This window comes from Cucumis melo, chromosome 7, assembly GCF_025177605.1.
Source record: "Cucumis melo cultivar AY chromosome 7, USDA_Cmelo_AY_1.0, whole genome shotgun sequence".
Classification (NCBI taxonomy): Eukaryota; Viridiplantae; Streptophyta; class Magnoliopsida; order Cucurbitales; family Cucurbitaceae; genus Cucumis; species Cucumis melo.
This window is the reverse complement of record NC_066863.1, coordinates 25,696,002-25,715,433: the sequence shown is the minus strand read 5'-3', so window position 1 is coordinate 25,715,433 and position 19,432 is coordinate 25,696,002. Positions and strand designations below refer to the sequence as shown.

The 19,432-nt window shown below is 32.3% G+C and overlaps 1 protein-coding gene across 1 annotated transcript; it reads right to left on the bottom strand.

The window, feature by feature from the left end:
* Positions 1-3,664: 3,664 nt before the first annotated feature.
* LOC103494381 (succinate dehydrogenase [ubiquinone] flavoprotein subunit 1, mitochondrial) lies at positions 3,665-11,504 on the bottom strand. The gene is made up of 16 exons (XM_008455516.3): positions 11,188-11,504; positions 10,585-10,752; positions 7,785-7,872; positions 7,320-7,466; positions 7,072-7,212; positions 6,663-6,748; positions 6,494-6,586; positions 6,343-6,406; positions 6,094-6,237; positions 5,747-5,934; positions 5,209-5,383; positions 4,897-5,067; positions 4,730-4,799; positions 4,486-4,606; positions 4,363-4,400; positions 3,665-4,141 (listed from the first exon to the last, which is right to left on the bottom strand). The coding sequence occupies exons 1-16, from the start codon at positions 11,296-11,298 to the stop codon at positions 4,039-4,041; spliced, it is 1,908 nt and encodes a 635-aa protein (XP_008453738.1). The 5' UTR covers positions 11,299-11,504; the 3' UTR covers positions 3,665-4,038.
* Positions 11,505-19,432: the final 7,928 nt, after the last annotated feature.

Sequence of the window (19,432 nt, the reverse complement as noted above, 5' to 3'; positions counted from 1 at the left end):
ACCATTTCTTTACAATATTTTTATGTACATGAAATCTAACAACGAGGAATCACAAATAAACCTAAATATAGTTTGATTGATAACGACGTTAATAATATTTTTTAACCTGGAATATCTATCCTTTTAACTGTTGAAAAAGAAAAGTTGAAATTTGTAGTAAAAAGATTGGAGGAAGGGAAAAGAAATGGTTGTAAAGTTGGAAAGAAGTTTAATTATATATTACATTATTTATTTCTTTTTGGGAAGAAGGATAAAAAAGGGAGGGGGAGAGAAAACTTTAAGGGCGGTAAGTGGGCCTTGGTGGGCCATGAAATGGGCCGGGAAGGATGGGAAAAGGGCCGATATGGGTGGGGCCACATGAGTGATCATCGACCAACCGAAATGGGACAGCTCGAAAAAGCAACGGTGGAGGGCACTCCCCACAGTCGCACTTTGACGGGTGCTCAACCAAAGTGAACCCTAATTCCACGTCGGCAAATTAACACAAATATTTCTCTTTCCTTGAAGAAAAAAGAAAAATGTCCATTTTCTATTCAGAGTGGCTCTCCCACCCACCTTCAGTCAACTCGTCATATCAACACAATTGCCAAAACTTACTCCTAAAATATTGAAATTGATGGAATTATAGTACGAGTTTGAAAATATTATAAAGTTAGTTTAACCAAACGTTAAGGGCATATTTGAGGGGAATGAGTAATTTATGATGGAGTAAGTGTTATGATAATCCTAGCATTATAATAGTTATAATGTTATGATAGTATGCAATTGGGATAAATGATTATAATAATAATGTTATGATAGCATGTATTTACGAAAAGAATCATGGTAATAGTGTTATGATAGTATGTGCTTAGGGAAGGATTGGAGAAGAAGTGAGAAGGATTGAGGAAGAAGTGAGAAGGACCGGGGAATGAATGAAATAATGAAAAAGAGAGAAATGAAGGATATGGAAGTTTATGGTTTATTTTTCTTTTTCAATTAATGTAAAGGTAGGTATTACTAATAAAGTTGTGTTCTTGTTGACTTGATAACTCCATCGAAACTTTGAAAGCATCATAAAACAATCGCTGTTTAAAGGTAATATTGCAATTTTCAAAACAACCAACCAAATGGGTTTTAGAAACATGGGTGGAGTCGAGAGTTTTCTTAAGTTTGAATAAGTATTTACTAAGTTTGACTGGTTGTAAAATGATTAAAATCACCTCACAAGCATCCTCTTAATAGTTCAAATTCACCAAATAAAAGTTCCATTTAAAAGTGTAAAAATTAAACAAAACAACAACAACAATAATAATAATAATAAACAGGCCTTGAAAGTTTGGAACTTGGATGGTAGAGTATTTGCAATTGTAGTTCAAAATACTTCTCAATTTTTTTTAAAAAAAAATATTTCCCTTTTAATTACTTACCACTATGTTTGGCTGCTGAATATTGCCTATCCAATTTGGGATCTCCTCCACTTAGTGCTACACACTATAACCATATCAAAGCTTCAGAAATCTCAATAAAGAAAAAAAAGAAAAGAAAAAAGCTCCAATTGCTTGTAATAATTGTTTGCTAAATAATTGAATTTTGGGAGATGGGGTTCCAATTAAAGCCTTATTTAATTAATCAACAATATTAGAAAAGACCGGTAAATGTGAAGAGAGGTTTGAGATTTGTTAAAGAAAAAAAAGAAGAAGAGTGGTTTAGTGTAATAGGGAAATTTAAAATGTAAAAAAATGGCAGAAAAAGAGGAGAGATTAGACAAGAAATCAAAGCAATCAATTCAAAGGTGGTCTTTACTTTGTTATTAAATTTAGGAAGACCCCACTTTTGTACACCTTATCTAAAGAAACTTTTTTCTCCATTCTTCTTTTTCTCCTCTTTCTTTACTCTTGATGTTTCAATTTTGGGTTTCCAATCAACTTTGGAGCCCTTCTGTTCGGTGTTCATGCATTGGGTTGATTTAACGTTACAAATTTAGTCTTTAAACTTTTAGATTTGTGTCTATTAAAAATTTCATAAAAACTATTAAACACGAACATATTAAGTAACTTTTAAGAGTTTAAAGATCAAAGAAACGAAGTTCAAAGATAACTTGTAACACAAAACTAAGACTTGAATCTTAATAGTCTAATCTTGCTTTCCTTTTATCTTTTTTTTTTTTTTTTAACTTTCAAGATTTGAAGTTGCAAGTTCAAACCATCTCTTAATTTTATAACAAGTTATATGTTTGATGCTTTGCAAATGTCAATACAAAACTTCATCTTTAAAATTGTATATATGTTTTTCTTCGAGCACATTTCTATTGCCCTTAGTTCACAACGTTGGGTTTATGCAAAGGCAAACATAAATAGATTCAAGACAGTTCAAATGAACAAGAGAAGTAGATAAAAATTGAAAAACAATTATCAATTTGATCGTTTAGATTAATAATGATTGATACAAAGGATAGGTTATTTGTCAATTCAATTTCAATTTACCTAATTGATAATTGTTAACCTATTCGACTGATTATTTATCAACTCAGTCAATTCTACAGAGTTCCGAAGTCGATTCTCTAGAAAAACAATCAACCTTCCATTTTTACTATCTGAAATCTCGTCCTACGATTTTAGCTATACCAAATTTGAGATTTATTTAGTTCCCAGAGTACTTTTAATTATTTAAAAGACATTTGAAACCAATTTTAATCAATTTAGTGTTTGATTTCATACCGTAGAATTTTGAACACCCAATTATCACACCATTAAAAATGGGTATATTGCGATGTAATGTTTAATTTAAAAATAAATTATTTTAAAAATTAGGTGCTTTATTTACCTTTGAAAACACTTTCAAAGACTATTTTAAACTATATCTATCAAAAGAATTCAAATAAAAACAACATTTTTGAAGAAAAAAGAATTCCATAATCAATCCAAACGAGCCTTTATCTATTAATTTACTTTTATAAATCAATTAAAAATCAGCTCTAAAAATTTGCCTCAAGCTCAACAATTTATAGAGAAGCTCGCTAAAGATCATCCACAGAACTTGAGATATTATGAAGCCAATTGAGCCTTTACTAACCATATCAAATCTATAACACAGAAAACTCGAACGCTAATGTGACATAAAGGACTCGGATTCGTGTGGTTCAACATAAATATCTACAACTCATCAATGAGTGGTTCACATCAAACCATAGGCATAATAATGTGGAAGGGATTGGTATTTCGAGTCAAATCTTCAATGGAAATGGCTATAGGAGAGAAGCAACGACTACTTCGTTGGAATTTAGTACTAAAATATAAAACCCAAAGTGGGAAAAACTGTCACTCCATAAGATCAAATAAACCACTCATAACCTTTCTTTCTTTTCTTTTTTCTCCCCCTTCTAAATTCATCAATGCAATCAAATGATAATTTTTTCTCATCATTGTAGCAGAAGAAAAAAAATGATAAACAAGACACCCCAACTTGGCAGATTTGATAAATCCAACTATAAATCAATCAGAAACAGTGGTGCTGAAAACTATTGGTGTTTGACATTTGGGTTTAGGTACTTATGAGTTAGGACTTGAACCGACGATTAAGGACTAGGATTGATTGATACTTCACAAACCAACTACGATATCGTTGGTATATTTGTAGTCGCTATTAATGAAAATTTTCAATAAAGAATTAACTAGATTCGGGAAAACTCGAAAATGTTTACCTCATAACACTTTATTGGGTAAAAAAAGAGAAATCTCCTACTTGAATTTGATACATGGTTGCAGCTCATAAACGTCCATCTGCTTTCAAATCAGTAATATCATGTGGTAGGCTATGGCAAAGAACAAGACAGAATATATAAAAAGACAAGGGCATCTTTGTCCCGCAGATCGAATTTATGCTTGAGCTCAATGATATAATTTACTTGTAAGCATAAAAACGACCTGCTTAAAATTGGAGATACAACTGAATTTAAATAATTACCGTCCTCATAGCTTACCTATTGTGAATATTACTGTAGTCTTCATCCATCCATTATTGTAAATTAAATCACCTGAAGCTTTGATGATAAAATCATCAGTATACACGAGCCTTGGGAGGGAATGTTTCGACCTCATCGTCCAACGTGTTCATGTGCACAGGCCTATAGTCCAGTCTGACCTTCTCATTTTCCCAGAATCTGCAAATTCAATCACAAACATACAGCAGATGTTAATTGATTGATGCGCCAAGGGAATAGATAAGTAACAGAGATTTATTTAAGTTAATCTAGTTGAGCTTGAGGGCAATGATGGACCAAAAGCCCCAATATGTTAAAAGGTGACTGAGAATAAGAAGTGGATTTAATAACACTAAAAAGGGAATCTTGAATTATTTTGAAGTGTCAGACACGAGAGTTACCCTAGAGTGTGTTTCATCCAGTTCTCATCGTCTCTTTTCTGCATAATCGGAGCTTACAAAGTTAATATATTGAAGTTATATAGTGTTGTGTTACTATTAATAATAGAAAGAAATAAAACTAACCGTGAAATCTTCACGGGCATGTGCTCCTCTGCTCTCTTTCCTGGCTTCAGCAGAGTGCATAGTAATACATGCATTTATCAAAAGATTTTCCAATTCAATGGTCTCTATCAAATCAGTGTTCCTGTTTGATGAATAACAACCTTGGATCAATCCTTGAAAGAATTCAGTACTCGAACTTTATGAGTATGGTAATACTTATAATAAATAAAGAAAGCAAGTCAGAGAAACACCATGATCCTATTACCATATTAAATTCCTGTCCTTGACCTGAACATCATGGAAACTCTCCCAGGCCTTGTCAATTAGTTTGCAACCTACAGAAGCAGATAACAATGACAAAGTGAAGAAATTGAGGTCGAGTTGTAGACAGTAAGAAAGTCATAATTAAAACTCTCTTTTCAGTTATGCTACCTTCTTCCAAGGTCTCCTGCGTTCGGAAAACAGCAGCATTGTTTTGCATAATTCGTTGCATGTTCAAACGAATCTTTGAGGTGGGCAGTGAACCATTTGCGTTTCTTAACTTGTCTAGCCATGCAATGGTCTTCTCACCAGCATCTTTTTCCAATGGCTTTTGCTTTGCCCCTGAAAATTGCCCAGATATAACTATTTAGTGTAATCAAAGGAATTTATTGTTATTATGGGTTGATTTAGGTTTTGGGTTCATTATTAAGTTGCCTTTCTTTTCTTTTTTCAAAGAATAAAATATCAAACAAACGAACTTGCCTGGTCTACCAATCTCTGCAACCCTGTTGGCACAAGCTCGTCCAAAGACAACAATGTCCAAAAGTGAATTTGCACCAAGCCTATTGGCACCATGAACCGAGGCACAAGCTGCCTCCCCAGCAGCCATCAATCCTGGAATAACGGCATCTGGATCGTTTCCCTTAATTGTAACTACCTGATAAACAACAAATTTCCACGTGAAGATAGAGCAGGAAGAAAAATAGTGGACACTGAAAATTCTAAAAAGAGGGGGAACCTTCCTGACATTTTTTTTAACTCCAAACTTTTTCACTCATCAACCATTTAGTTGTAAATAATTAATTCATAAAAAAGAAAAGAAAAAAAAAATCTTTAGTGGTCTTGTCTGCACACACTGTTCAGATAAAACTAACAGAAATACACCGGTTGAATCTTGCCGTAAAGTATTTAATAGACTAACTGATCCATAATACTGAAACTTTAGGGATGCATTTTCATTCTTCGATAAGAAGAAATGAAAAACATAAAGTGCAGTTTAGGGTTACATTTTCATGCATACCTCTCCATGATGATTCGTGGGAATTCCACCCATATTATAATGCACGGTTGGTAAAACTGGAATGGGTTCTTTGGTGACATCAACGCCAGCAAAAATGGCAGCAGTTTCTGAGATACCCGGAAGCCTCTCCTTCAGTACATCTGGGGGTAAGTGATTTAAATGAAGATAGATGTGGTCCTTCAAAGGTCCTGTTAAAAGCCACAATTTAGTACCAAAGCAGGATATTAAATCTGAAAAATAAAAAATAAATCAGTTTCCTCCCGTGCAGTTATTTGTTATGATGCCTTATTAGGTGTGTGAAAGTTCAATGCATCTACTTAATTCTAGATGGGAAAAAAGGTTCATACCAACGCCACGACCCTCCCGAATTTCCATAGTCATGGATCTAGACACAACATCTCTTGATGCAAGATCCTTTGCTGTTGGGGCATATCGTTCCATAAAGCGCTCACCTTCACTGTTCCTAAGAATGCCACCTTCACCACGAGATCCTAATTTTAACAGAAAAAATAATCGCATTGAAATTAGTATCACCTTCATGTAGAGGGAAAAGGGACAGCCAAAAGAAAATTATTATTCAAACTTGTGGTCCAGACCTTCAGTAATGAGGCACCCAGCACCATAAATTCCCGTTGGATGAAACTGCACAAACTCCAAATCCTGTGCAAGCAAGGGAAAGAAAAGTTGCAAAGGAGACTTGGAAAATTTTCCAAAACCTTACAATATCAAGAAAAGGAGAAAATTAACCTCAAGTGGAAGCCCAGCTCGTGCAACCATGGCATTTCCATCTCCAGTGCAAGTATGAGCAGAGGTTGCTGAGAAATATGCTCTGCCATAACCCTAAAAAACAAGAGTTACATTTACATAATTTATCAGTTCATACAATGTGATCATCATTTGCAAAGAGATATGGTACCCCAGTTGCCAAAATTGTTGATGCAGCTCGGAACCGATGTAGTGTACCATCCTCCATATTTAATGCTATCACTCCCTGGCAGCTACCTGGAATGCCAATATCATGATGGTAAAGGTAGTCAACATAAGAATTATCTTAAAACGGATATGATACTGTGAACCAGATAGGAAGGAAGACATTATGCATCAAATCCCATTACCCTAATGAAAATATTGTATGGAACAACCAAAACCTAATCATTCAACTAAAAACTACGACCGAAGAAATGCAGAAAAAAGCAACTAAAAGAGTTGAGATTTATCTTATGATATGCTAAAGCTTTAGTAAATAATCTGTACTTTAATCATAAAAAATGAGTGGAAAGGTCGCTGATATTAGATAAAATTTAAGTAAAGTGAAGTTAATATACCATCACTATTCATTAATAGATCCAAAGCGAAATATTCCACGAAAAACTGTGTGTTATGCTTCATAGCCTGGCCATAGAGAGTATGTAATAAAGCATGCCCTGTTCGGTCAGCAGCACATGCACAACGATATGCCTGTCCACCTACAAAGATGACAATGCAAATATAAATTTTTGAAGACATGATAATCTCAATGTTCAAGATTCTTTAGACCAACAAGGCCATAGGGACGTATAGTATGAATTTTTACCCTTTCCAAAGTCGAGACTCTGGCCACCAAATGCACGTTGATATATCTTTCCAGTTTCAGTACGAGAAAATGGAAGCCCATAATTCTCAAGCTCAATAACTGCTTTCGGTGCTTCTCTACACATGTATTGAATGGCATCCTGATCACCTATAGAACATGAAAACCATACAGGTCAAGGACTTTAATATACAAACATTGGGGGTCTATGGCTTATAACAGAAATACAATAGATTTGTTTTGTGCACCTACAAGTTTTAAATCATTTAGGATCAGCAAATATACGCAACATGAACACATACAAGTACAAGTGCGCCATATAGAAATCTGTTACTAGCTTTGTATTGGCAGCGTAAGCCACAGGCATTCTGATTCACAACTGTGCTATTTACTAATGACAACGCCAGGGTCACATTGCATGCCAAGAATCACAAGATTTTCATATTATCAAAAATTTTAAATACCTACCTAGCCAATCACTCCCCTTGACAGTGTCGTACATGTGCCACCTCCAATCATCCTCAGTCATGTTTCCCAGTGCAGCATTTATACCTCCCTATAAATCAATTGAACTTCATATTAAGTCACATTATGACAGAAGAGAGTAAACAGCATATCGTTATACATATATGGATACGAAACAGGAAGTGCATAATGCACAAAAAGCACAAAACCAAACAGTAAAGACAAGGGGAAAGAGAGAACCCCCTCCCAACAAAAGACACCTACATTAGAGCTTTCCAATTCATCTGAATCATAAACAAGCAATAATTAGGCAATTCCATGTTCCCGTACAGCACCAAGAAGCAAGGAATTGAGTGTTGAGACAATAAATACAAAAGAACACTTATCCTAAAACATACAATGTCTCCATATAAGCCAAAGATTCCAAAAAAGAGCATTGGCACAATAGACCACTAGATCTTGCCTCTGTTCCTAAAGTACCAACTTCCAACAATCTCAACCAACCAATCAATATTCGCACCTGTATGTGTTAGATATTATATTAAATTTGTCTTTATCCACTAGCTTAAGCTTTTGGGTGAATTTGTGATTTAAGATGGTATCAGAGCAGTAGTCCAAAGAGTTCTTGTGTTCAAGCTCCTGCGATGTCATTTCCTTCTTATTCAATATTGATTTCCACTTATTTAGACCTTTCTCACAAGTCAAGGGAGTGTTAGATATTGTATTAAATTTTCCTTTACCCACTAACTTAAGCTTTTGGGTGAATTGGTGATTTAACAATATGTAATAAAAAAAAGTAAAGAAAAGACATAGCAGCCAATGTTGATAACATGGACAAGTAGATGTCAGGTTTAAGAAAGCACGTGCACGGTGTAAAATATGCTGCTTGTCCTTATACTATATACATGCACTTATTTTCCATCCAAAATAATTTCACCTAGAACCAAGGTCCCAAATTAGGGAGGAGATGTTACAAGAGTTTTAGATGGAGATTTGTTTCTGGTAGAAGCGTGAGAATCCTTGGTATAGTCACATAGAGAGGAGCATTCCAATCCACTGATTGTTTCAAAAAAAACTAGTACAGGTCCCAACAACCAAGCCATTTTTTCCTCATTGAGGTGGATCCCCAAGTCACCCTTAGATAGATTAATATTCTTTAAAGCCAACTCAAAAAGATGTTTCAAAAGCTTCAAATTCAAAATAGTAGAAATCAACAATGTAAACCAACAAATTTCAAGTGATTTAAGTAAAATTGAGAGGCGGCAATGGGATGGGTAGAGATCTTCCCCAACTGAACACCATTAGATGTTAACATGTTAAGATCACGTTTGCTATATTAATATGCCACAAGATAGTCAGAGATCAAAATGAAGAGAAAAGGAGAGCAAATCAACCTGATGATTGCCTCAAGAAATGATTTAACCTCTAAGTCTACCATTAATGGTAATCAACTAGTTCGTGCTTAAGATACAACCAAAAATCCATTTTTTAGAAGTTAAACCAAAACCTTTTGCATGAAGAATAACATCCAGAAAATCTCGATCAACTCCAACAAAAGCATTTTCGAGGTCCAATTTTAGAACCAAACCCTTCTTGAGAGAGATTTCAATCAATCATAAACCAGTATGTTGCCCGCTAAAGAAGCATATCCATAATTTGTTTGTTTTTCTTTTCCTCCTTTTTTTGGAAGTGTACATAATTTGTCTTAGCTACCAATGTCAGTTGGTTCTCAACAATAGTAGAAGACAGAACGAGTTTCAATCATTTGGATAAACACAGGCAATAAGCTTTTATGCACACATATTGAGACTGATCACATATAGTTAGTGACAAATTTGAAATCAATAAACTTTGAAATTAGATAGTCAAGGGTTTCGAGTGCCACATTAATACAAATCCAAAAGAATAAAAACCATGAAGAATCACCACATCACAAATTGTTTTACAGTGTTCCACTCAACATTAGTTGGAAGTGAACGAGGATGGTTATCCTTGGGCACAGATTTTCGAAGAAACCAAAAGAATTCATTTTCAATTTCCTGAGCCGTGAATAAACTGATATCTCTCTACAGAGAACCTCTAACATCAGCTTCTTCCTTTGGCAAACAGCCATATGTTATGGAAAAATTTAGTACTTTCATCACCATCCTCGATCCGTTCCAATTTACAACACTAGTGTCAATAAATGTCTCCTGCTAACTAGTTGTTAATAAAACATTAACGTCAGGGATTGCTCAGTACCAAAACTAGACCAAGCTAAATATCCAACAAAGAGAGATATGCTCATCCATGTTGAATGAGAGACAATGCATAGATCCACAACCCTCAGCCAAGTATATAGATTTTACTTAGTGGGGGTTGAGGGTTCAGCAAGGCTGGCTTGTGCCCCAAAACAAGGTGCTAAACCAGCCTCCGTTCGAAGCGGGTTTCCAGTCTCAATATTCTCTTCTTCAAGGGAGTTGATTTGGGCTGGAAGACCAACCAATGAAAGATGAAAGAAAGTGAACTGTTGGTTAATAGCATAAAGTCGTGCTAGTGGGTCAGGCATCAGCGGGGGAATCAGGGCTTGGGTTGGAGTTCTGGGCAACATCAAAAGAAGTGATCGCCTAAATAATCAAATGTGCCATTCAAACTTCAATTATAAAGTTTATATTTTACCCTACAGGAGGAAACCCAAAATAATCCACATATAGGGAAGGGCCATTCCTAAGTCCGTGAAACAAAGACGTTTTTAACCTAAACAGAGAGAAAAAAGAGCATTCCCACCGTACAGTAAGTTACCATAAGTCCAAATTCTCTGTACCTGAGCTGCAACCGTGTGAGAACGGGTTGGGAAAAGCTTAGTAATGCAAGCAGTATTAAATCCATGCTCTGACAACCCGATAGCAGCTCGAAGCCCTGCACCACCCGCACCTACCACGACCGCATCGTATGTGTGATCAACCACAGTGTATGAGGAGCGACCTGCCGTCTGCCACGAGCCAAAAAATAAATAATTTAGCATTACATAAAACCTATAAGCAGTCACCATTTTTCGGAGAAGTTTAACACAAATACCGGAGACGTATGAAATAAATATGAGATAGTAGCTACGATCAGCACAATCAATGGAACCAATGCAAAAAATAATAACATCACATTCTTCTGAGCACGCAAGTAGCCAAATGAACACAATATTGATCAACACGGTTCACTAACAATCCATGACGATGATATAAAAAACAAAATACAACAGCGAGAGAACGATGAAGTATATATTCTGTCGATCCATTCCACATGCCATCCTCAACAAATAAAAAGGAAGACGAAAAACCACTAGAGACGAGAAAACATAATCAAAAGCAAAGATCCAGACAAATGTTCAAGCTCAAATTCAATAATGAAAGCATGTGATTGGAGGTCATACCGAATCGGCGGAGAAGAATCTAGAAAATTGAGATCTGAGGTGATCATTGGGGGGCGATTTCGTGGAAAAGGAAGAAGAAGCGCGAAGACCACGAGAAACACAGCGCCACATCTTGCTTCGGCACCTCCGTCCAACACCTTGCAATCGTCTGAATAAATGAAATGGAAGAGAAGAGGGCGGTTCCGCCGGTCTTGGAGCTCGCCGGAGGCCGGAAAATAGGGGTTTGGATTGGGGTTTGTTTTTTCCAGGGAACGAGTCTCAGGTGGAGGCGAATGTGAGGGAATAGACTCTGCTAACTATCACTAATAAGTATTAATATTTTCTTTATCGTACTTTTTTAGAAAGTGAAAAAATATATATGTAATTGAGATGGGCCATTTCTTAAAACAACAAAATATATACAAATTATTTACAAAAATATAATAAAATTTATCAAATCCCAATTCTTACATTTTTTTTTGGACATAGTTTCATCTTTTTCTATTTATAACCATTTTTCAACTGAGATATTATCGTGAGTAATAGAATTAACCTTTCAAATAATATATAAACATACATATATATATATAATATTATTAAGATGGTCGATCAAAACTTAAAGTTTTCCCTTTTAGAACATCAAGATAATTATTTCCTTCCTAAGTTTTATCTCTTGTCTTCAAAAGATATCGATGTTTGTTCTTATATTGTTGTATTAGTTTCAATCAATCTTAAATTTAAAAAGAAAAGGTAAAAATCAATTATATATAAAAGGAACGTGTATATAATAATATTTTGAAATTATGAAAAACATTTATAAATACGAAGTCTAAAATATATAAAAAAAAGTAGAAAATCTCAATTATATTACATCGTAAAATTGTTCGTTTTCCTAAATTCAAGATGTTATATCAAATGGTTTTCTATCTCGAGAAGGCATAGGTCAAGAATATTAAAACAAAAAATATGATCAATATTTTTTGAGAACAATGAAAGTAATAACTATTTTTTAAAAAGCAAAGTAAGAAAAAGAGAATGGGTTGGAGATGTCAATTAAAAGGAAGTAATGGTGTATTGTTGCGTTAAAATGGTGGGAAACTATAAGTGGCAGATTCTATATTAACGCGTCGCGGGGGTAATGAGACTACGTGGGCAATGGTTTCAATGGCGGTCACGGAGAAAAAGGTGAAGGGCAGGGCAGTTAAATAGGTAATGGTCCAAATTAATTCACGCAACCATTTTTATTAGCCTGTAACGTGGGTCATTCATCCACCACGTGAGACTCTTCTTCTTTTTCTTTTCCTCTTATTCTCCTCGAAGAGACGTGGGTGGGTGGATTTACAAAATTAATTCAGGATTTGAAGGATTTCTCAAGGATCTTTCATCCTTGGAGAAGCATTTTCAATAGGCAAGAGAGGCTCGCATTCCTATCTAACGATAAAATCAATACTTTTTTTTTATTTGTTTGCAAATTTTAATCTGCTTGAAATGAAATGATTAGAGTTTGAATGACATCAAAATATTATATTAAACTAAATTAAATTTAGATTATCGATCTTACAAACACTACAAACTATAAATTAAAAACGTGTTTTAAAGGAACTTTAAACATGATTATCTATAAATCTCAAATTTAAATTCAACGTACTTTCGAGTCTTCCACCTATAGAAACATATCATTAATAAACTATAATCAACACTGTCGACTAAAACTTCAAATCTTCACACAGTATGGATTTCCAATCAACGGTCAATAAAACAAAAACACGTTGATAGATTTCACATGTAAAGTCTATACTCTCACCAAAGTAACCTAACAACTAAGCAACAATAACAACAAATAATCCATCAGTGACAAAATCATTTGGTTAAACACACACCTTATTCAAACCTATTTTATGTGTGCAAAATAAAACATTAGTGATAAACACAAAAAGTGACACATAGCTTGAAAATAGAGCAAGCAAACTATGAATATGTTATCGGTAAGGGAAAAAAACATTAAGCAGTTTTTACTGGAAACCAATATTCGTGCTTTCAATGCGATTCCACCGTCGATTTCAACATTGTTGGGCTGGAATTTGATTGGAAATTAAACGATTTTGATACGAGAATTGGCACGGGCTTGTGGTATGCCTTCAATAGCAATAGCGTCGAAGGAATGGAAGAATAGCAGAAACAGATGGAGGAAAACAAATGAAAGATTGTGAAGATATAGATAAATCATCGACCGGAAGTACATTCGACAATGGAGAAGAAGGATGAAATATCGCTAGGGTTGGAACATCAGTTTGAGTTGATTGTGGGCGACAATCATAGGCTTTTGAGAGTTAGAGGAGTTTTAGAAAACTGGGTAATCGAAGACGCAACGAAAATAAGATAGGAAAGAGTGAAAACAATAAAAAAGTTGAGGTAAAATGAGTTTTATATTATAAATTTGATCCAACACGATGTTTCTTTATTACATTGTAATACAATCCTATCTCGTTACTGTCTACCAGACATTCTTTTATATGGAGTGAAGTCAAGTTTTGCCATAATTACAATTGTCTTAAACATTTTTTATAGATGCAATTAAGTTGGACCAAATTGTTAAATTTGCAAGCAAGCATTCCAAAATTTGAGGCATCCCATAAGAGTTTTATTGGCTTAAAAGGAAGGAGCCTACTAAAGGAATGGGCTATATTACAAGCAATAAATGATAGGATAATTAAGAAGATGTATTTGGGCCTCTTCAATCGTCGTGGCCCAAAATGTTGGCCCCCATGGATTACGCAACATGAATTAGTGATAATTGTTAATATCATAATTATGTTTTTGTGTAAACCATTGTTGGTTAGCCATTTGTAATTTTCTTTAATTATAAAAATTAGAACAAAATATGACAGAAAATAAATGGTTAATACAACATAATTTTGTGTGTGTATATATATATATATATGTATATTTTAAACCTTATTTCAATATATATATATAGAAAGATATATCAACCCTCCATATAAAAATTTAATGATAAAATAAAAAAAAAATAGATCTTTACCATAATTATTAATTATTCAATCCGGTCACTATCACAGTGTGCACTCTAGGTTCTATTATTATTATTATTATTTTAAAAAAAAGAAGTTAAATTAGAATATATATAAACAAATAAAGTAGAAAATAAGCCTAATGGATTCAAAATCTTTTGAAAATAGTTCTAAAAATAAATTAATGGAAAAGAAAAAGAATCTATCAAGTTGGTAAAGAAGCAATTATAGAACATCATTTCATAGAGATATTACATATTATGTGTGCATACTAATCATAAAAAAGACAAGCATATAAATTTTGAAATAATTTCAAATATGATTTTGAAAGCATATATAGTTTCACAATAAATGATAAGTTGGGTATATTATTTAAATAAGAATGAATTAAGAAATAAGAGATTGTCACCTCAAACAATTAATAGAGAAGTAAAATTGGGTTGGTTTGAGTGTGTATGCAATTATGATTTGATAATAAAAGGCCGAGATTTTCGGCAAATGCATGCTTGAGTTCCCACTAATCATAAGCATTAGACTTGGAGAGTTATTATTATTTTCTTTATTAGTTTGATTTAATTAACTAATCAATTTTAATTTAATTTAATTGTTTTAATTAAGGAAAACATTGTGTGTTAAATGCTGCACATTGGAAATGGGTCCCATCGCCGAAAGTACACTCACATATATTATAGTTAGTATGAAATTTTAATTTTTTAAAAGATTTATGAAAGTAAACAAAAAATTATTCAAATAAAAGTTTAAATGGAATTGCATGGATTCATACCCAAAAAAAAAAAAAAGAAAAAAAAACACACACACAACCTACTAAAAAATATTTACAAATTTAATTTGAAATTATCTTTATACACCTATAGAAGTTTATTAATGTTATCTATCGATAGATTCTAAAATTTAATATATTTATAAATATGATATATTTTGGAAATAGAAACATTTTTAAATACAGTAAAATAAACTAGAAGATCTACGACATATAGCAATAATTTTAATTCTATCAATAATAGAATCTGATAAACTTCTATTATTGTATATCATCGTAACTGATAAAAACATATTAATGTTTATTATTGATATAATATGAAATTTTGTTATATTTTGTAAATAGTTTGTCAATTTTGTTATTTTTAATATTTTTTTCTTTTAAATATAGCAAAAAGTTTACAACTATTTACAAAATATAGTAAAATCTATTTCATTTATATAGGTCATTTAAGTTTTTTTTTGGACTATTTATGGAAATTTTCTATTATTAAAATTATGATTATGACTATGATTGTGATGAACAAATCTATAGAATCTTGGAGAAGAGAGGCTACTATAGATGAAAGAGAAGGAAGCAAGTTTTGTATTAAGAGGCTAATAATAAAACCATGCACAAGAAATTGATGTTGTAACAATAATCTTATCATGATTGAAGTTGGAATGCAAGAGCTTATCTATAATTATTTGATTTTTTTTTTAAATATGTTGTATCAAGAAATTAAACATGATCTGATGTTGATAGTATATGAATGTTTGCTAATTGAGCGGTGTTCATTTTGACAAAATGAAGAGGATATTACGGAGGATTATCAAAATACCCTTTGCAAAAATAAATAAATAAATTATACTTGTTGTTGTAGTCTCTTATAGATTTTACCAAATTAATTCATAAGTTTCAAAATCGATTGAACGTGGAAACTCACATCTAATGTTCCAAAATTTTAAGGTTATGGTTGATACTTGTTTGATTTTTTAGGTTAAATTTATAGACAATACTTATACTAACCAATTTTATTTTGACATTTAAAAGAAAAATTAGTTATGAAATTTTGTTATGTGTTTTTACAAATTCACCCGAAATTCAAATTTAATTTAAGAAAGATGCTAACCATAATACAAAAGTTGAAAATTCAAACATAAATTTAAAATAAAGAAAACTAAAATCAAAATATATCATTATATTTTAATTTTTGAAAAGTTCAATCGTATGAAATGAACGATAATTAATTGACACAACTCGCCATCAATTTAAGAATCTCTATCTCATAAAACAAACATTTTCATCGATATTCAAACACTTAACAATCTTATTCTCATTCAAACAAAAAATTAATCAATCAAAAAAAAGTAACAAAAAAAACCAATATGCAAATAATTTACGAACACGTCTACGAAACAGAATTTAAGAAGCAACACAACAAACATCAATGAACAAATCACAAAAGACAAATGAAGAAGGGGGAGGGGTCTTAAAATTTTATAAACAAGGCCATGAAACTGTAGTAGATTTGTTTGAAATTGGACTAATAAAACACGTCCAATCTTTTAAGTTCATAACATGATTATTGTTAGTGGGCCTTTGATTCCATTCCACCATTATCTAATCTCATCATCTAGCATTTAATTTCGCTTCCATAAAACCAAAGAAAACTAGTCAAAGATTACGACTGATTAGCAGCAAATAAAGACAAAGCCCCCAAATGGGTGTGAGAAATTTGTTTGGAAGAAGGAATGGCCACGTCTAAATCCAAGCGTGAGCAATGATTGTAGGGAAAGGATTGTGATTTTCTTCGTTTACGCATTTTGTCGAACAGGTTGTGGGCAATGGCAGTTTTGGGGCTTTGTAAACTCGACGGAAAAGCAAAGGCAAAGGAATCGAAAGGACAGATAATTGACGTTTGATCATGAAAAGAAAAAGGGGGATTTGGGGCGGATTCCTTTTTTTTTCTTTTTCTTTTTGGGTGTGTTGGCGTTTTGTGTTTATTAAAAGAAGAGTCATACGGCTGCTACTGCTGCTGCGGGTTGAAGATGACTCATAGGCACGGCAGTCAGGGCGCTGCTCTTTTCTTCTTTCTTTTTTTCCTCTCTATTTGCTTTGAATTGGAAGCTTCTATTACGTGTTGTTTATTTTACCTCGTGCTTTGAATTCAACGTTAAGAAACTTGAAAGTAATTGGCATGTTCAATTTGTTTAGTTAGTGAAACAATCTATTTGGTTGGTGATTAGTGATGTATATTACAAAGTTTAAGTGTATTGGTGATCGCTTTTTATATAGAGATGTATATATATATGTCAAAATTTACCTACCATATTTGACATACTTAGTAGGTTATGCCACACGTTATTATAGTATGGCTACGTTTACTCCGAGTTCATAACCGTTTGAATGAATAGTTTAAATACAACTTAGAGGGTTTTTAGGACAATTAGTGATTTATGATAGTTCTAATATTACAATAATCCTATCGTTACGATAATATGCATTTGTGAGAAGGAGTATAATAGGTAGTGTTATGATATTAGTGATTAATTTTTTAATTTTTGATTTTTTTTAATCATAAGTGTTCAAATCCAATTTATGCAACTAAATTTTATAAAACAACCTCTTCACAATTTTTTTTAAAGGAGACTATACAGAGATTTGATGAATAATTTTGCTATATTTTGTAGCTAGTTTAAATATTTTGTTATATTTGAAAATGTCCCAAAAAATAATCCTTTTTTTTTTGTTAATAAATTATAACAATATATACTTTCCATCTCATTAAAATCATTGGTTGATTGGTGTATCATGATTTGCATTTATATTTTTATGCTAACCCATTCTCATAGCAGGAGAATTAAAAAAGAAAAAGAATTACTAAATGATAAACTGTAAATGAACAATTAAGCATGTTGCATAAAGATAAATGCAGTCTAAAAATGCAACTAAACAACTTTTTTCGTAGCGACTTCTTTCCTTTCCATGCAACTTTTTAATAATCATAAATTTTTTTCTTAATTATATTTTGAGAAATAATATATAATAAAAGAGTTTTTGTTTTAGAGTAGCACTATTTGATCTAGTAAAATATATGACATGAAACTTGGGCAAGTAAAATGGTAATAATTGCAATATATATAAGAAAGAATTGCGTAGAAATAGTAATGAAAAATAAGTATGACAAAAATTTATAGGGATTAATTACAAGGAAAATTAAAGTAAATCCCATCCTTGGAATATTTTTTAGTTATCTTGAACATACAAGATGAATTCTATCTATCCATTTTATCCTTGCAATATTTGTTGGTAGTAGATCTTATCATCTGTCCTAAAAACTCTTATAACTCGACTTGTTGAAAATGAAAAGAAAAGTAAAATTGCTTGATTGAAGATCGAAGAAATGAGATTTATGACTTGATTACACGTATACAAAATTTTGATGTTGATTGCTATTGAAAGTTTTTAGCATCAAGATATATATGTTTGTCACATTTTTACGGTAAAAATTTAAAATATATTCACATATTTTATTTTCTTACATTAAAAATATTATTCTTATTTAAACAAATTTGATAGAATATAGGAGACAAAATTTAAGATTTATTTAAAGTACAATTTTAAAATTGGATAGACTAATTATATTGAATAGTACTATTAATAAACTACCTAATTGAACCTTTTTATCTTTATCATTTTGGTTGACTAATTTGATTTTGTATTTTAGAAGGTCTCATTTGTACTACGAAGTCCTTTATAACAATATATAAATAAAACATTATTCTATTTTTTTGTTTTTGCTATTTTTATAAATAGAATAAAATTTTGCTATTTTTCAAAATAAACTTCATCTTTTACTACTTATCTCGTTGCCCCTATATATGTTTACTTGCATACATAGACACCGTGAAGGCTATGTTGACTCAACAGTTTTGTGCTGCGGTATATTGGATTATCTTCCACATTAATACAAATTTACAGTCGATCCATTTTTTGGGCACCAACAACTATCACATATCTACAACAACTGATTTCTACCTGACTTTTTTTTTTTTTTTTTAAAGACATCGGAAAATGTAATAAAATAAATAAAAAAATATTAGTTTTAGATTCTATCATCGATTAAAATGTATAAAAATCAACAAATTTTAAATATATTATTAATAGAATACAAAGTTTTCCTATATTTTATAAAAACTATCTATCAGAGCTCATGTTTATAAGAAAAGTATAGGGGAAAGTGAAAAAAGAGAGAGATAGAATGGAGTCTTATCAAATGGGGCTGTAAAGGGAGTTGTACCAAAGCAGACCAGAAGGCATGGTAGTTGGTTGGTTAGGTTGGGTTGGCCATTCACATTCCCCCACACCTTCAACTCTCTCTTTTCTCTCTCTATTAATACTTTTATTGTATGTCAAAATCCAACACACCACACAAACAAATAAGTTTATTTTTCTCAATGTTTGTATTGATCTT